Source organism: Parambassis ranga, chromosome 15 (assembly GCF_900634625.1).
Source record: "Parambassis ranga chromosome 15, fParRan2.1, whole genome shotgun sequence".
In the NCBI taxonomy this organism is placed as follows: Eukaryota; Metazoa; Chordata; class Actinopteri; family Ambassidae; genus Parambassis; species Parambassis ranga.
Genome location: NC_041035.1, coordinates 11,046,985 through 11,061,774, shown reverse-complemented (window position 1 = coordinate 11,061,774; position 14,790 = coordinate 11,046,985). Strand labels below are relative to the sequence as shown.

The window sequence follows — 14,790 nt, the reverse complement described above, 5'->3', positions numbered from 1 at the left end:
ATAGATAGGACAGGTACAAATAGGTAGGCTGAACTTCAGCCAGCAAAAGAGAGAATGAGACAATAAACTTGCACAAACTTTACAGTCTCTCCTTGTTCTTCTGTCTCACACACTCTCCTCCAGGACATCAGCACACCACTGCTCTGCTGGTTTAACACATTTGAGTTGAGAACCAGGCAGACAAAAAGCAGGAAAAGCCTTGATGACGATTAAATAAATAACTCCATAACTATGTGAGCTCACCAGCCATTTGTTAATCAACCCAAACAGGGATTTAATTTAATGCTTTGGCCGAGGCTTGAGCTGATATGCAGATGGTGCAGAGACGGGGCTGTGTGACTGGCACTCTGGGAGCTGGAGAGGTGGTGGGTGGTGGTGTGTGTAGAGGTAGGGAGAGGCAGCAATGAGGGTGGAGGGGAATTGCTCCCACGTTCCAGCACATACACAGCAGCTCAACAGCAGAAAGGGGAATGTGTTGTCTGTCCACATTACAGCACACAAATCCACTTACACATACATACATTCTGTGCTCAAAGCAGTAAACAGATTTAGTTGCAATAAGAAAGAATAAATGACTAATACAGAGAGTGCAGTAGGTGGATTTTTATGTTATCTTAATGACAGACTAGCAATCACTTAACTGCAAATGTAGCTGACAGATTTAATTAGCAATAAATGTAATGTTCCCTTGCAGCCCTATCATGTTAAAATACAAAAATATGAATACAACAAGTAGATAATGTGTATTAATAAATGCAAAAAGAGTTTTTGCAGAGAAATGTAAATATGTTCTGCACCAGGATACAACAGCAGAATGCTGGTAGGTCGGACTGAGTGGAAATTGGTTGTCTGATCTACCTATAGACAAAAGTTGAGACACATACAGACACAGCAGTGTGGGGAAGGGGTTTCACGTGTCTAATGTGAGCATTAGTGGCCAATACTTGAGTAAAAGCATTAAAAGATAGAGTGGAGAAGGAAGAGGGGTGGGGATTAGCTAAACATCAGGCAGGTGGATAAAGGAAGTGTGGAAAGGGGGGAGCTAAGTGTGTTTGGCACAGAGGGCACTGGGGTTAAGAAAGTGGGGAATTGTGTGGTAAGATCCTTTAAGAAGACATCTGTCTAATGGTTTCATCATGTACACAAAAAAAACCGTACCGTATGCAGGTTGCATATTGCTGGACAGGACATTTGGCATCATTCTATTTAGTCCAAAACATAGGTATGAAAAAAAAAAACCTTTTACCTGTATGGTTAGAAGGATAAGGTTAGGAGCATGACCCCAACACCAGCAGTTTTAACTCCAGCCTGCTCAGACATCTTAAGGCGAATCCAGGCTCTTCAAAGCCAATCCACTTACACTGCATTAGTCTCATTACCACATTGAGGCTGGACTGGTGTTAGTGTGTGCATGAGTGCTTTAAATACATTCACTATCACACATAACAACATAAAAGTGCCACATGCTCCTTGTAAAAACTCAGAAAGCCACTTGCATAACAAGACAAGAACATGGGGGATAACAACTTCTGAAGAATCAAAGAATTAAATTCAGTTTGAAGCTGGGGCTGCAGCTGGGTTTAAAGGTTTAGTGGTGGAGTAATTGCAGAAGCCTATGGCACAGGCTGTGGAACAAGACTTTGTGGAAGCAACAGCAGGGTAGTGATGAAGACGATGCAGGAGTTAGGGGTGAGGGGAAAAAAAGCTGAACACGAGTGAGAGGGGGTCTATGTATATGCAGTTCGGTATATGACAGTGACAGAGATCTGGGGCAGGGCAGGGCTGCCACAAGGCGGCCAGATTGAGTGGAAACCCATGGGAGCATGGCCATCCCTCGGGGGCCACTAGGAGATTTCACCCAGCCAGCTGCACACAGCCAGAGCCTCCTGGTAGACTGAGCTGGATGCACATACACACATGCACACACTACTATGCAGGCTGCCCTGGTGCCCCTCTGCTACCCCAGCTGGTACAGAAGGAGGTACTTGTACATGTAGTCATACACACACACAGGCAATGTACTGTATACAGAGATTCAGTACTGAGAATACTCTGAATCTTGAAAACGACAACCACATTAGAACTTAAAAAGATATTTTGTCTTGTTATTGTCCTCCGTCTTTCTGCTGTGTCTGTTTTCCCCCCTCTCTTAGAAGCCCTCCTCCCTGCAGTACCACTACAATCCAGTAGATGGTGGTGGCTCCCTGGAGCATGATGGCCACTGCTGTGACGCTGACACAGACCTGAAGAATGACTGACAGACATACTGCAGCCAAGACGCCTCTCATACTAATCCCCCTCACAGCACTGATGTGTGTGTGTGTGTGTGTGTGTGTGTGTATACGGTATATCGATATATATATGACAGGAGGCCATGTGTTTATGTGTCAGTTGGTGTAAGTGTGTGTATTTTGACATGCAGCCACTCAGTTTTAATCTGTGTATGCATGTGTGTGTGTGCATTTATACAAGTGTTTGTTCATGTGTGTTGCAGTGGAAGAGGCAGGGTCCACTGCTTCCTAAAGCACCATGGGATTACTGCGGTGTTAGCATATTAGCATCTTAGCTGGAGGGCTGCTGCTCAACACCACCTGTGCCAGACAGGAGGCTTTGGCTTCCCTGTTACCCCCCCCCACCCCCCACCCTTCCCTACCCCGCACCCACACACACAACACACACAGTTGGTGTGTGAAGGTCACTTAGCTAAGGAAACTGTAATCTTACCATCTTAATGGAATGCAGTAACTACTTTAGTTAGCTTGTGTATTTTAAAAAAAAATATATATAGATCATTACCAAATCACCAAATGAGTAGTTTACAATTCAAGGGTGCTCTACTGTCTTTGAAAAAAAATTGCTTACAGTGAAAAATAATAGGTATTGAGACACCAAATAAAAACCTCACCCCATGAAGACCTTACTGTGTTCTGCCTTAATGGTGTTATTCAAAGGATTTTTGTGTGACCTTTTGCTCTAAGTGCTTGTGTTGTGCTCTGTGCTGTTGTGTTTACAAAGGTCTATCCTGTCAAGAAGGATCATTAATGGCAAGAGACACACCTGGGGTCAGGATGACCTCTTGTACAGTACATAAAGCCGGCTTTAGAACAAACTCTTCTCAGACATCATAGAGGGGTGGCTTCTGGTTTTGTGACAATCCACAAGATTTGAAATACTGTATTATCATACAGTATTTATCGTGCTATGATAACACTTAAGAGGTTGTTCACTTTGTGGTTCATAAACAACAAAGTTGATAAAGTCAAGTCACCGCTGTTGGTGTAATCACAACGTATGCCATGAGTCCGTAATCAGAAGTGTGTAGCAACGTGTCTTTCACGCAGCATGTTGCTCTGTGGCCCTTTGATACAGCTCCATTTAAAGATGCAACCTCAATGTCTCACTGTTCCGCCTCACACAAAAAGACACAGTCCAATAAAGACTGTTTGAATGTAAATCAATGTTTTTCACCCACATTCGTACTGTAGTCCTAAATTTTAACATACCAATACAGAAAGAGGCTTAAATGGTACTGCTATTAACCAAGCAGCAAAATTCAGGTTTGTGTCTATAATAAATCATAGCAAGAAGAATTAACACTGCTCATAAAGATGGTCTACCCCCCAACACACACACACACATCCTATCTGCCCACACACACCATACTACCAAGGCATAACATGCCATTGAACACACAAAGACTGATCTGTCTGGATGTCTTCTAGCATGTCAACAAGGTAAAAATACAATCTGAGCTAACCAGAACAAAAAAACCCTTGCATTCACACACCCGATAACATTAGGAATGCCACGCTGCTTGTGTGAGAATGTTGTGGATCCAATGCGATTAGAAAAGGCATACACAGCCAATGAGGAGGCTAATCAAATTGCACTGATTGCTGGTATATAGCCACTCTCTGTTCTATCTTTTGGATGGTGTTTAGGGTTGGCAACGTTGATTTCTTTATTTAATTTACACACTTGACATCTACATTAAATAGCATCTATTTCTAAAATGCAGCACACAATTCTAAATATAAGTATTTTATAAGATTATGTTAAAATCTGCATTTTGTGATCTCAGGACCAAGACCTTTTTCAACATTTTTAAGGTAGTTTTATTTATTTATTTATTTTTTACCATAACTCAACATTAACTGGATGTAAAACCATCCAATCAGAGGAATTAACAGCGGAGGACTAAATCACTCCATGATGATAACTATGATCAGAAAACAAAGGGGAGACACAGCTGTCTAACTATTGCCTACAACAGACAGGCAACAAGGGGTGTGTGCATGCACGTGCGTGGTGTGGATCCCAACTCTGTCCAGTTGAGCAGTGGTGAACAGGTGCAAAGCTTTGTGCACGGATGTGTGCGTAAGTCACCATTATTCCAGAGTGGCTGGCTCTGTATTATTAATTCAGAAATGCCGGGCTAGGGCTGTGGGCAGCAGCTGGCGTTACGTGTGCATGTGTGTGTTTTTGTGGACAATATAAGGGCCCCCTGGTCTTTTGTTAAGCTCTTGTAGAGCTTTCCTAGAGCAACAAAGAAAAACTGCTCTACATGTCTGCATGTAAACTTTATATATATATATATATATATATATATCCCAAAAGGCAGGAATAAACAATCAAATACTATGCCTTAAGTATAGTCAAGTGCACCACCCCCATCCAGGACTCCCCTCCACACATATGTACACACACACAAACACACACACCAGCCGCTCCTTATTCAAAGCTTCCATTCATGTGTTGCACTGAAGGGCTGACAGTAAGTACTCTTCACCTCACTAGCTGCTGCTCTCTGCTCTCCCCTCTATCCTGCCTGGCTACCTGTGTGTCTCTCCACCTGCTACAGTGTGTGCCCATCTGTCCATCTTGATGGGCACATATTTTGAGAAACTGACAACTATTTTAGATCCATTTTAGCTTTTTTTGTAGAGGGGTTCAGTTTTAAGCACATAACTTAAAACATAACATTATACAGCACAAAGAAAGAGCACAACACAGACTTACTCAAATTTCTCACACCCTATTGTCTGCAAGTTACAGAAATTTTAATCATAACTTTTCTGACAAAAAACCCTGACACCACCCAAAACAGGCTTCATGAAAGCTTATATGACTTCTGCTTGTCTGATGCTGTTTACTGGTGTTTAGGCAGTGTAACTTCATGTACCACTGTAGAATTTGGACAAACATATCACACAGTGTGACTGCTTGCCTGTCTGTCACAGTCTGAGGTGACAGACAACTGTATATGTCAGTTCATCTCAGGCAAACACCTCTCTCTCCTTCCCTGAGAGCTGGTGTTTGTCATGTTGTTGTAACGTCTGTCTGTTTGAAAGACTGTTTCTGACAACGTGTCCACCTCAGCTGGCTGACATCAGGCACTCCAGGCTCTGAGACAATTCAGAAGTAGACTATATGTGTTGTGTAATCGGTTTGAGTATATTGTACTTTTGTAATGAGCCTCAAGCCTGCTACTTTACTACTACTCTAAAAATCAGTAACAACCAAAGCATGTTTGATTACTTAACAGAAAAGAATTAGGTGGTATCGTGTTTGTTCCTTAATCACATTCCTAAATTATGTAATCCTGTAAAATAAAATAAAAAAAATATAAAAATACAAGGATACTAGGTTATTCTTAAATAAAAAGCTACCTCAATACTCAACAGTTTGCTCTACAGACATTCTTAAGATGTAAAAAAGACTGAGCTTCAGCTCTAAATACTAAACTTAACTTAGCCAGCTAGTCCTGCAAAATACTTAATGAGCAGGCCATTTCTCAGGTCTATTCAAACTCCAGATAATGTGTAGAAACACTCAAACCACGGAGCAATATCTAAATATGGCAGATGTTCGTCCTCCTTTCTTCTCTGTTCTCCCCCTCCACCTCCTCTCATACAGCAGTCTGCTGTTGAACCTCATGTTCCAGCCGGTACACTGTGAGACATCTGCACCTCGCTCATCGTTTTTTTCTTTCTTTTTCGTCTCATCTTTCCTCTCGACACACACACACACCCAAAGATAGAATTCTTTGCATGATGACAGATGGCAAGTCAACAATTGTACAGCCACAGCCTCTCAAAACACACACACACACACACACCACTTGCACACAGAAACAAACACCACCTTCTTGTCCTCCTGTCCCTTTGTGTCCAATCCCCAATCAGATGCCTTGATTTGTTTCTTACAGTTGATTGTGTGCGTATGTGTGTGTATGTGTGTGTGTGTGTGTGTGTGTGTGTGTGTGTGTGTGTGTGTGTGTGTGTGTGTGTGTGTGTGTGTGTGTGTGTGCGCCCCCCTCTTTACCTTGGTATATTAAGCACTAGTTTAATGAGAGCATGGTAAGGAGCGGGCCCCAGCCAGTGGACCATATGGGGGCCATTTAGCCCCCTCAGAACATTGAGCCAAGCCTTGCTGACATGATTACCACTGCTCTACACTAGTGTCAGATTGGGAATGGGGAATTTTATCATGGACAGCTAATTAATGACTCGAGATTGGCAACCAGAGATGGAGGAGGCAGAGAGGATGAAAAATTCTGATGCTGTTTGGTCTTTTTTTCTCTGTTTTCATCAGGCAATCTAACAGAGGTTCAGTGAATGCATGTATATAAAAACATGCATGGAAGCACACATTAACACAAACATGTGATATGGTTACATGGAGCTTGCCTTGCATGTACTCTACACTCTCTTCCCATGCTATATCCTTTTGAATGCTTGTATTTAATCATGGCTCACATTTTCAGCGTGTCTGTGTGTGGCACAGCAGGCTGAAGTGACTGCCTTAGTTAATCCTGTCAGAGACAGATTACAGGTGGGAGGATATAAATAGAATGACTGTCCCTTTAACCTGACCACTGTGACACCAGCATGCAGCTCAACTATTAAGTCAGCAGCGAACTCAAACCAAATCAAGTGAACCTACATAATTTACACATGACCAAAAAAAACAGGTGAAACAAGCATCCAGGTAAACAAGGGTGCATTATATGTTTGCATCACACCTTGAAACCAGAGCAGCATCATCTGTAGGACACCCACTAACTACTAGATAAGATTGAAGCAAGGCGTCTGGACTTGTAGAGTTTTCTTGAAGACGTTTCGCTGCTCATCCAAGCAGCTTCATCAGTTCTAACTGTTTGGTGGGGAAACATGGTTTATATGTGGTTGCAGACCTCAGTGGGTGGGTCTGGGTAAAACTTAAACAATAGGACTAAATGTTTCCATACTTACCTGTGATGATCTGGCTGACTGGGCCAGGTGTGTCTAACGACTGGCTAACAACTATGAAACTGCCGGAGGTGGACTGGTTGACAGCCCTTTGTTCTTACTGTGAGTATGTGCAAACTTTCTGGGAATGGATGGAATCACTGCATTGTATGTGGTAGAAAGATGATGTCTGAGGCCACCACCTCTGTTAAGGGAAGGTTTTTCCAGCTTAACATAGATGGCTTCCTTGACTCCTCTTTCATACCACCTTTCCTCCCTGTCTAAAATGTGAACATTGTTGTCCTCAAATGAGTGTCCTTTGTCTTTGAGGTGGAGGTGAACAGCTGAGTGTTGTCCTTGTCCAATCTTCTCTACATATGGTGACCTGGATGACTGAGAATCTTCATCAACACCCACTAACTACTACAACAGCTATGCTAACTAGCTTTGCAGTAAGTGATATCATAATGGCAACAGTTCTGTATGTTACCATTCATTAATATATTTCTTATCCAAATAAACTGAATTTCTTATTCTTTTTCAGAATTCAGTCTCTGTGAGGTCGAGTTGTATGAGGTATTTATTCAAAGTCAGCACATTAGAGTTCCTCCAGTAGTAGGTATTTTAGCATCTGAAGCATCAAGATCTACCTATTTACAGAATATAATGAAATATATTTTCACTGCTTTAACCCTCCCTCAGATGGCAGTTTGATCTATGTTCACTTTATTATGGTTATACAAATAAGGCAATGCAAAGGTTTGTGTTAGGGAATAGGACAAAATACATTAAGGATGTAAGAAATTTTCCAGAGCAACTATGGCTGTCCAGATGCCTCTGGCAAACAGATAAAGACCACTGTCTACCATTACAGCCATGTTTGAAACCAGTGTTTGTGAGCTAAAAAAGAAAGGGAGATAGTGATACTCTACTCAACTCTTGTGTCCTCGGGTAAATAAAAGTGCAACAAGTTTGTTTGTAAGTGTGCATCACATCGCAGGAATATTGCAGCAAATCACATTTCCAGCATACAGTAAACAATACAATATTTGGTCGCCTCTTGTAAGCAATAGTTTGGTTACTGATGTGCTGTTGTCATTTCTTAATAATATAAATACATGGATCAATATATCATATATATCCATATATATCATAAACAAAAAATGCCCAAGAAAAAACACTGAAGTGGCAATGAGTCTTACTCTAGGGTCCCTCTCCTGTTAGCTTACACTTACTTTTACATTAGCTGTTAGCCACTAGTCACTAATCTGTTGGCCTAAATCAGCCGAACCAACCCCCACTATAACCTGTCTCCTTTAATCAGCCCAAAGCCTCCTCTAACCAGCCCACAATACCTCAAGATGTTAAACTACACACTGCCCCTTTAGTCTAATCTCTGTGTTAGCACATTTAAACATAGATTCTGGTTTCCGCTTCAGCTCAAATTGCGTTGTTCAAGTGTTGACGGAGTTGCTGCTGTCACCAGATCACATGGGATCAGTACAGAAATGTCTATGAGATTCCTGTGTGCAGTAGGCGAACAGGATATTTACAGTACCTCCCAAGTAATCCATTTAATACACCCGGGAAAAAGATAATTAACTTATTTAAATGAATAGTAGTCTCTTGTATTTGGGTAAAGGGAAAAGGTTGGTAAATGGTGATTTATTAATATTAACAAAAATTGATGCCGTCTTCATTTGTTGCAGATTGTGCATTTTCTTTCATTATTACCAGCATGTTATATTTAATGTATGTAATGTGTTTATCCAACAATCTGCTTCTGATTACACTTGTAGTCTAGGAATATGTTTCAATTATGAAATATACATGAATTGCTGAATCCTTGCTGCTGTAGAAAAATAATCATAATTCTGTTTGGGTAAAGTGTACACATTTAAATGTATGTGCATCCATCCATGCTGTGACCAAACATTTGAGGTCAGCATTTTTGATGATGCTGAGCTGCAAACTAATTTGATTACTCAACCTCTCGTCCCTTTACCCCCTCATACTTCCGCTATCCAAGTTCTCCATCTGCACTGATCAGCACTCCATTCATTGATCCATTCATTCATTTATAGAAGACTGCCTCACTCTACACACTTCCATTAATCCATCCTGTTTGCATGGCTTTTACAAGGAGACTTTACTCACTGCTGATCTGACTGAGTTCACAGAGTAATACTACTTCAGGCCACTTAGAAATAAACAAACCCACACAAGGCAGTATACAAAATCATAATGCAGCATGTTGGGCCTATTCTGAAAACATGAAGAAATACAGAAAAGATCATTTAGCTTTGTTTTATTGAACAGATGCTCATCACTTTTTACCTTTTTCTGTTGCAGACTACTTTGTATCAGACATGAGAGTTTGTCCGGTGCAGCATTTGGATTTTAAGTTTTAATATCTAAGTTTTCCACCCAAAAACAACTGCAAAACAAAAATTGAAGATGACATGCTGCCATACCCGCTAGTTGCAGGTCGCTTCAGTTGACGACTTGTCTGCCTCTGTTCTGTGGTGGCTGTATCTGTCACAAACTCTCTGTCTCTGCCTGTCTCTCCGGTGCTGTTTGTCTGTAGGCTCTGCAGACAAGTCTGTCTGTGCTGTGCTGTCAGTCTGTCTGTCTGACTGTCTGGCTGACTGCCATTCTCTGCAGTGTAGAGTGAGTCATTCTTAGGACAATGGAGACAGTTTGTAAAGCCACACTGGAGCGTACACTTCCTCCGGATGTGCAAGAGGATGCCATTCATAACAAAGCCTGCACTGTCTGCCTGTCTGCTATGGCCCTGTATATGCATGTGGGTTTGAGAAATAAGAGGGGATGGAAAGAGGAGGACAGGAAGGTGGACAGGCAGAGAAACAAAAAAGAGAAGAGGAGAGAGGAGAGAGGAGAGGAGAGAAGAGAGGAGAGGGGAGGAGAAGGGCAACACAGCAGACAGTGGCGGCAGCAGTGGCTGGTGATTGATATCAGAGATCTGGCACTGCCACCTGATCCAGCCAGCCAGCCTCTAGCAACACTGAACTCACTGAACTCACTGAGGCAAGATGGCTGCCTCACTGCACTGCACCCACTGAACCCCACAGCAGTCTAATGTATACAGTATAGCACTAGCAGTTTCAAAAGGATTAAATCGTAGCACAGACAAAAGTTGGTAAAAAGACAGGTGCGATGCTTCAGCTGCATGACTCAGAGCCCGGCAAGAATCAAATGGTGTACACACATACAGTAAAAGGATTTTCATGGACAGAAACACTGAATATGAAACAAAATTATGCCGATGAATGTGCCCTCATAACCTTCTTTGCTACCAAAAAATCAAGCACAATTGCACTTGAACATGACTGAACTGCCAGAAGAACCGAAGGGAAATGTCTTTACTACTTGGGTGCTCATTCCAATATTATTAAGAGAGTTGTGTTTACTTGTGCTGGAATTTCTTGCTTGTCACAGCCTGTGGGAACATCTGCATTTCATCTGATTTTATTCTTGTAGAGTAAAGTCATTTGCAACCCTTATTTAAACTAAAATAAGTTACTAAAAAGAAGAACTGCACTTACTATATTTCAAAAACACTACACTCAGTGATATCTTCTGATATCTACAAGAATTCAATGTTAACATGGAACTCTACTTGTACCTAAATATAAAAAAATTAATTATCTATTTCTTTATCACATTTGTCTTTAGTTATTTTGCCAAGTTGCATGATTACTCCTAGCATCCCACACCATATGTGTGTTTGTTTAAATCATTCAGGGGGAGACAGAGACAAGATTCACACCACATTGACAAAGCTGTATCTCATCTGATTAGAAGCTTCGTGGAGCAACACTTCTGGGGGACAGAGAGCGTGTCAAAGAAAAGATGATGCTGTTCTCCCTGTCTTTCTCCTTCAGTGTTTCTCCTCCCTCCTGGCCATCTGTTGTGCTGACTGCTGTGTAGGCTGATGCTGATGGAAGTAACAGTATCCACAACTACAGTGGCTGACTGTGACCTCTGTGGCCTCACATGGGTTGACAGAAGGTAAAGTTCTGTTTAGGCCAGAATTATTTTTCAGATTTAGGTTTTTAAAGATGAATCTAAAAGGCGCCCTGTAACTGCTGTTGACTCAAAGAACAGCTTTTTGTCACCACACTTCCAGCAGAGTCAAAGTATCTTTAATCCTTCAGTCGTAATCATTAGGAACAAGTCAGTCGCCTTTATGCTATACTGTGTGCATGTTCATTGTTTTCAAAGATAAAGAAATGAAGCAGCTAAGTGCACTCCTCACTCTGATTCAATGAAAAGCAGGAAGGAAATTATCGCAATGGTAGTGAGCGAGCACTGAAAGCCTCGGTCATCTGAGGACATAATGTACTGTTTTATTTTGAAGAGGCGAAGGTCCTAAGGTTTGTTGCAGGACGATGATTAGCTACTGGTGGTAAACAACGAACTGAGTTCATATACAAATGGAGAAGAACATCCTTTTAATGTGTTTTTGTTCATATAATCTGTTATGTCTTATGAATCTTCTAATAAAATCAGAGGAACAAGTGAAGGAAGGTAATAAAATGACAGAATCTAAAGCTTTGATAAGCCATGAGCAAGACATCTGCATTATTAACTTTTTTGCTAGGAAGAGAAAACACCTAAGTTTAATCAATTAGTTATTTCACTTTTGTTTACAGTAAGGCCACAACTAATTAATAAAATACATTCATTCAAAACTCCACAAATAGAAACCACATTATAAATACATAACTGTGCAAATGCAGTATGTCTCTGCATGTCTCTGCATACCATGCATGCCAATATATTCGGCAGCAAGTTTTGATGAACCAAACCATCAGACCTTATGCCTATATCATATTACAATTTAAAAATTACTTTTTGACAGCAATGCACACTGTCGGTGTAATAACCCATCAAACCCCTCCCCTCAGACAGGAGACTGAGGAATCCAGAGCAAGACCACCAGGCTCAGAAACAGCGTCTTCCCTGAAGCTGTCAGACTATTGAACTCTAGCCATGCTTCATAGAACTACAACATGAAAATGCAAGTAATTTATCTAAAAATATTAACTGTAACAATTATGATATTACGATCTGAGTATACTCTGGAATACTCAGAAACTTTAAATATTCTTCCGATAAATTTTTAAAAGTTTCTTAAAATCGACTTAAACAACACCAAGCATCACTCTTTTACAAAGGGGTCAGGGATCTTTCTCTGTTGTTCTCCCATCTATTTTTGCATCTATTGCTTAGAGAAGTTAGAAAGTCCAGGCCTTACAGACAGTGACAACACATCTCAATGCAAGTACAGAACCCCTTTACTATCCTTCTCAGGCTCTCTTGCTATTTTATGTCAGTAAAAAAAGCTGTATAATGACTAAGACTGCAGTCTTTGCTGTATCACGACCTGGACAGTGAGTCAGCACCCTGACCCTGCTTGTCTCCACACACACAAACACAGACAAAGATTTAGCATATGATGCAGACAAACATTCATATTCCTGACACAAACAAACACCCCTCCCTTCCTAACCTCTATCTCTCTCTCTCACACTGACAAACACTGATATTGCTGCGTCGTGACTGGGGGCGATGTGTTCCTCTTAATATGCACAGACTACTGTCTGAGGATCACACTGGCATGCTGGTACAGACAGACAAAGACCCCCCCCCCCTTTCTTCAGCAATACAGTCTGATGTACATTTGACACAGTGAGAGAGTGAGAGAGAGCATCCACTCCATGTAGTAAGGAGCAATCAGCATGTTCTCCTGCTGTGCTGTGTAGTGTGAGCCTACATTACCCAGAAACCTGTTGTCTGTTATGCATCCATGTCACTTCCTGTTCAACAGTTTCTGCTACACATTCGTAGTATCACATTTGTATCAAGAGAATGGTGCGCACTGGCCTAAAAGTCTGGAAATCCCCTTTTGTCTGCCCCTGGGGCTCTCTCTCTATAAAACACATGTTCACACACACTCATCCTTGAGCCTGAAGAAATCAGCAACAGCAGACACACGACCCCATTAAATTGTGGTTTGTTGTGTGTCAGTGCTGCAGTCACCACAGAGCTTCTGTATATCACTTCTGGCTGAGTTTGGCCCTGCTATAAATTACTTTTCACTTGTTGCAGCAACCAGTAACTGAGCATAAACTCCAAGAACAAGGAAGTACTATTTTTACTATGTGCTCTTTAGCTATTACAACATCTTCCCCTTTTCTCATTCATGTAGTTATAAACAGGATGTGTTGTCAGTACCCCCCCCCCCCCGACTCCACCCCAACTAACCCCTCAACCCCTTGTCATATGATTCTCAGTGACACCACTCAGGATTTTCTACGAACGTAAGATGTTAAATAAATCAACAGAGGCAAAACTAAACTGATTTTGCTGGCCAGTGGTCACACTGGCATTACAGAACTCTATGCACCAGTACTGGTATAGTTCATAATTGCACATACACACGTGTACATGCGCATACCCATGCACACAGTACTGTTTTTCAGAGGTTCAGAAAACAATGTGTGGGAGAAAACACACATACACACACTTGTACATTGGATAATCAGACATCCATGTGATCACTCACACACATACTCAATCGCAAACACTCACATCCCACCGGCACATGTGGACAGGCACGACCAGGCCCTCAGTCTAGACAAGAAGCAGAGAAGAGAACACAGAGGCACAGAGGAGGAGGGTAGAAGAAGAGAGGCACTGGATGTACTTACCCCGTTTCTGGAGCCATCCCTCTCTAACGATGGTGACATCGCTCATGGTTCCTTCACGCCGAGTCTGATGCCGCTACACGCCTGCTCCACAGAGAGAGAGAGAGGGAGGAGGGGAGGAGAGGAGGAGAGGAGAGAAAGAGAGGGAGAGGAGGAGAGGAGGGGGGCCGGCTCTCCCAGCCTCCGCGTCACTCTCCCTCCCTTCCTTTCCCGTTCACCCTCTCGTTCGCGCAGTCTCTCTCAGACACACACACGCGCAAACACGCGGTGTGTATGTCTACGTGTGTGTGTCGTTTTGCTTCCTGTTGTGGCTTATCTCCCTGCCTCCCTCCCTTCTTCGTCTTCTTCTCCCCCTCCTCCTCCACCTCCTCCTCCTCCTCTTTCGTTCCCTCTCCAGACCTTCCTCCTCAACAGCAGTGACTCAGCCTGGAAGGAAGTGAAAGGAGAAAAAAAAGAAAAAGAAGGCATGGATTTATTTTTCTCCTCCTCTTGCTGGTCCCTCTCTCCCTTCTTGCCTTCCGAAGCCGTTTTCACAAACTGACAAGACAAACAACTAGTTATTGTGAGGACAAATGCTTCCTCTCTTCTCTCCCCACCCAATCATATACCCACTTCCTTTTTTTATCACTAACACTCTCTCTGATAAACAGGATGAAATATTGCAGAGCTCTTGATAAAGCAAAAACTGACCTTGATTGCTGGACAAATACTTTTGAGCTCTGTTCTGAATTCATTCACAGATATTTTTGTTCCAGGTAGCAGGTTTTGCTGGGTACAAAACCTAGACTACCTTTCTGTGTTCGAAATATATCTGGATGTCAAATTCT

The 14,790-nt window shown here is 42.0% G+C and overlaps 1 protein-coding gene across 1 annotated transcript in view; it reads right to left on the bottom strand.

Moving 5' to 3' along the window:
- Positions 1-14,243, bottom strand: part of LOC114446812 (RAC-gamma serine/threonine-protein kinase) — a 38,984-nt gene extending 24,741 nt beyond the window's left edge. The window contains exon 1 of the mRNA XM_028422606.1: positions 13,967-14,243. Coding sequence (XP_028278407.1) covers positions 13,967-14,012 — 46 coding nt within the window. The 5' untranslated portion in view covers positions 14,013-14,243. The remainder of the gene's footprint in view (positions 1-13,966) is intronic.
- Positions 14,244-14,790: the final 547 nt, after the last annotated feature.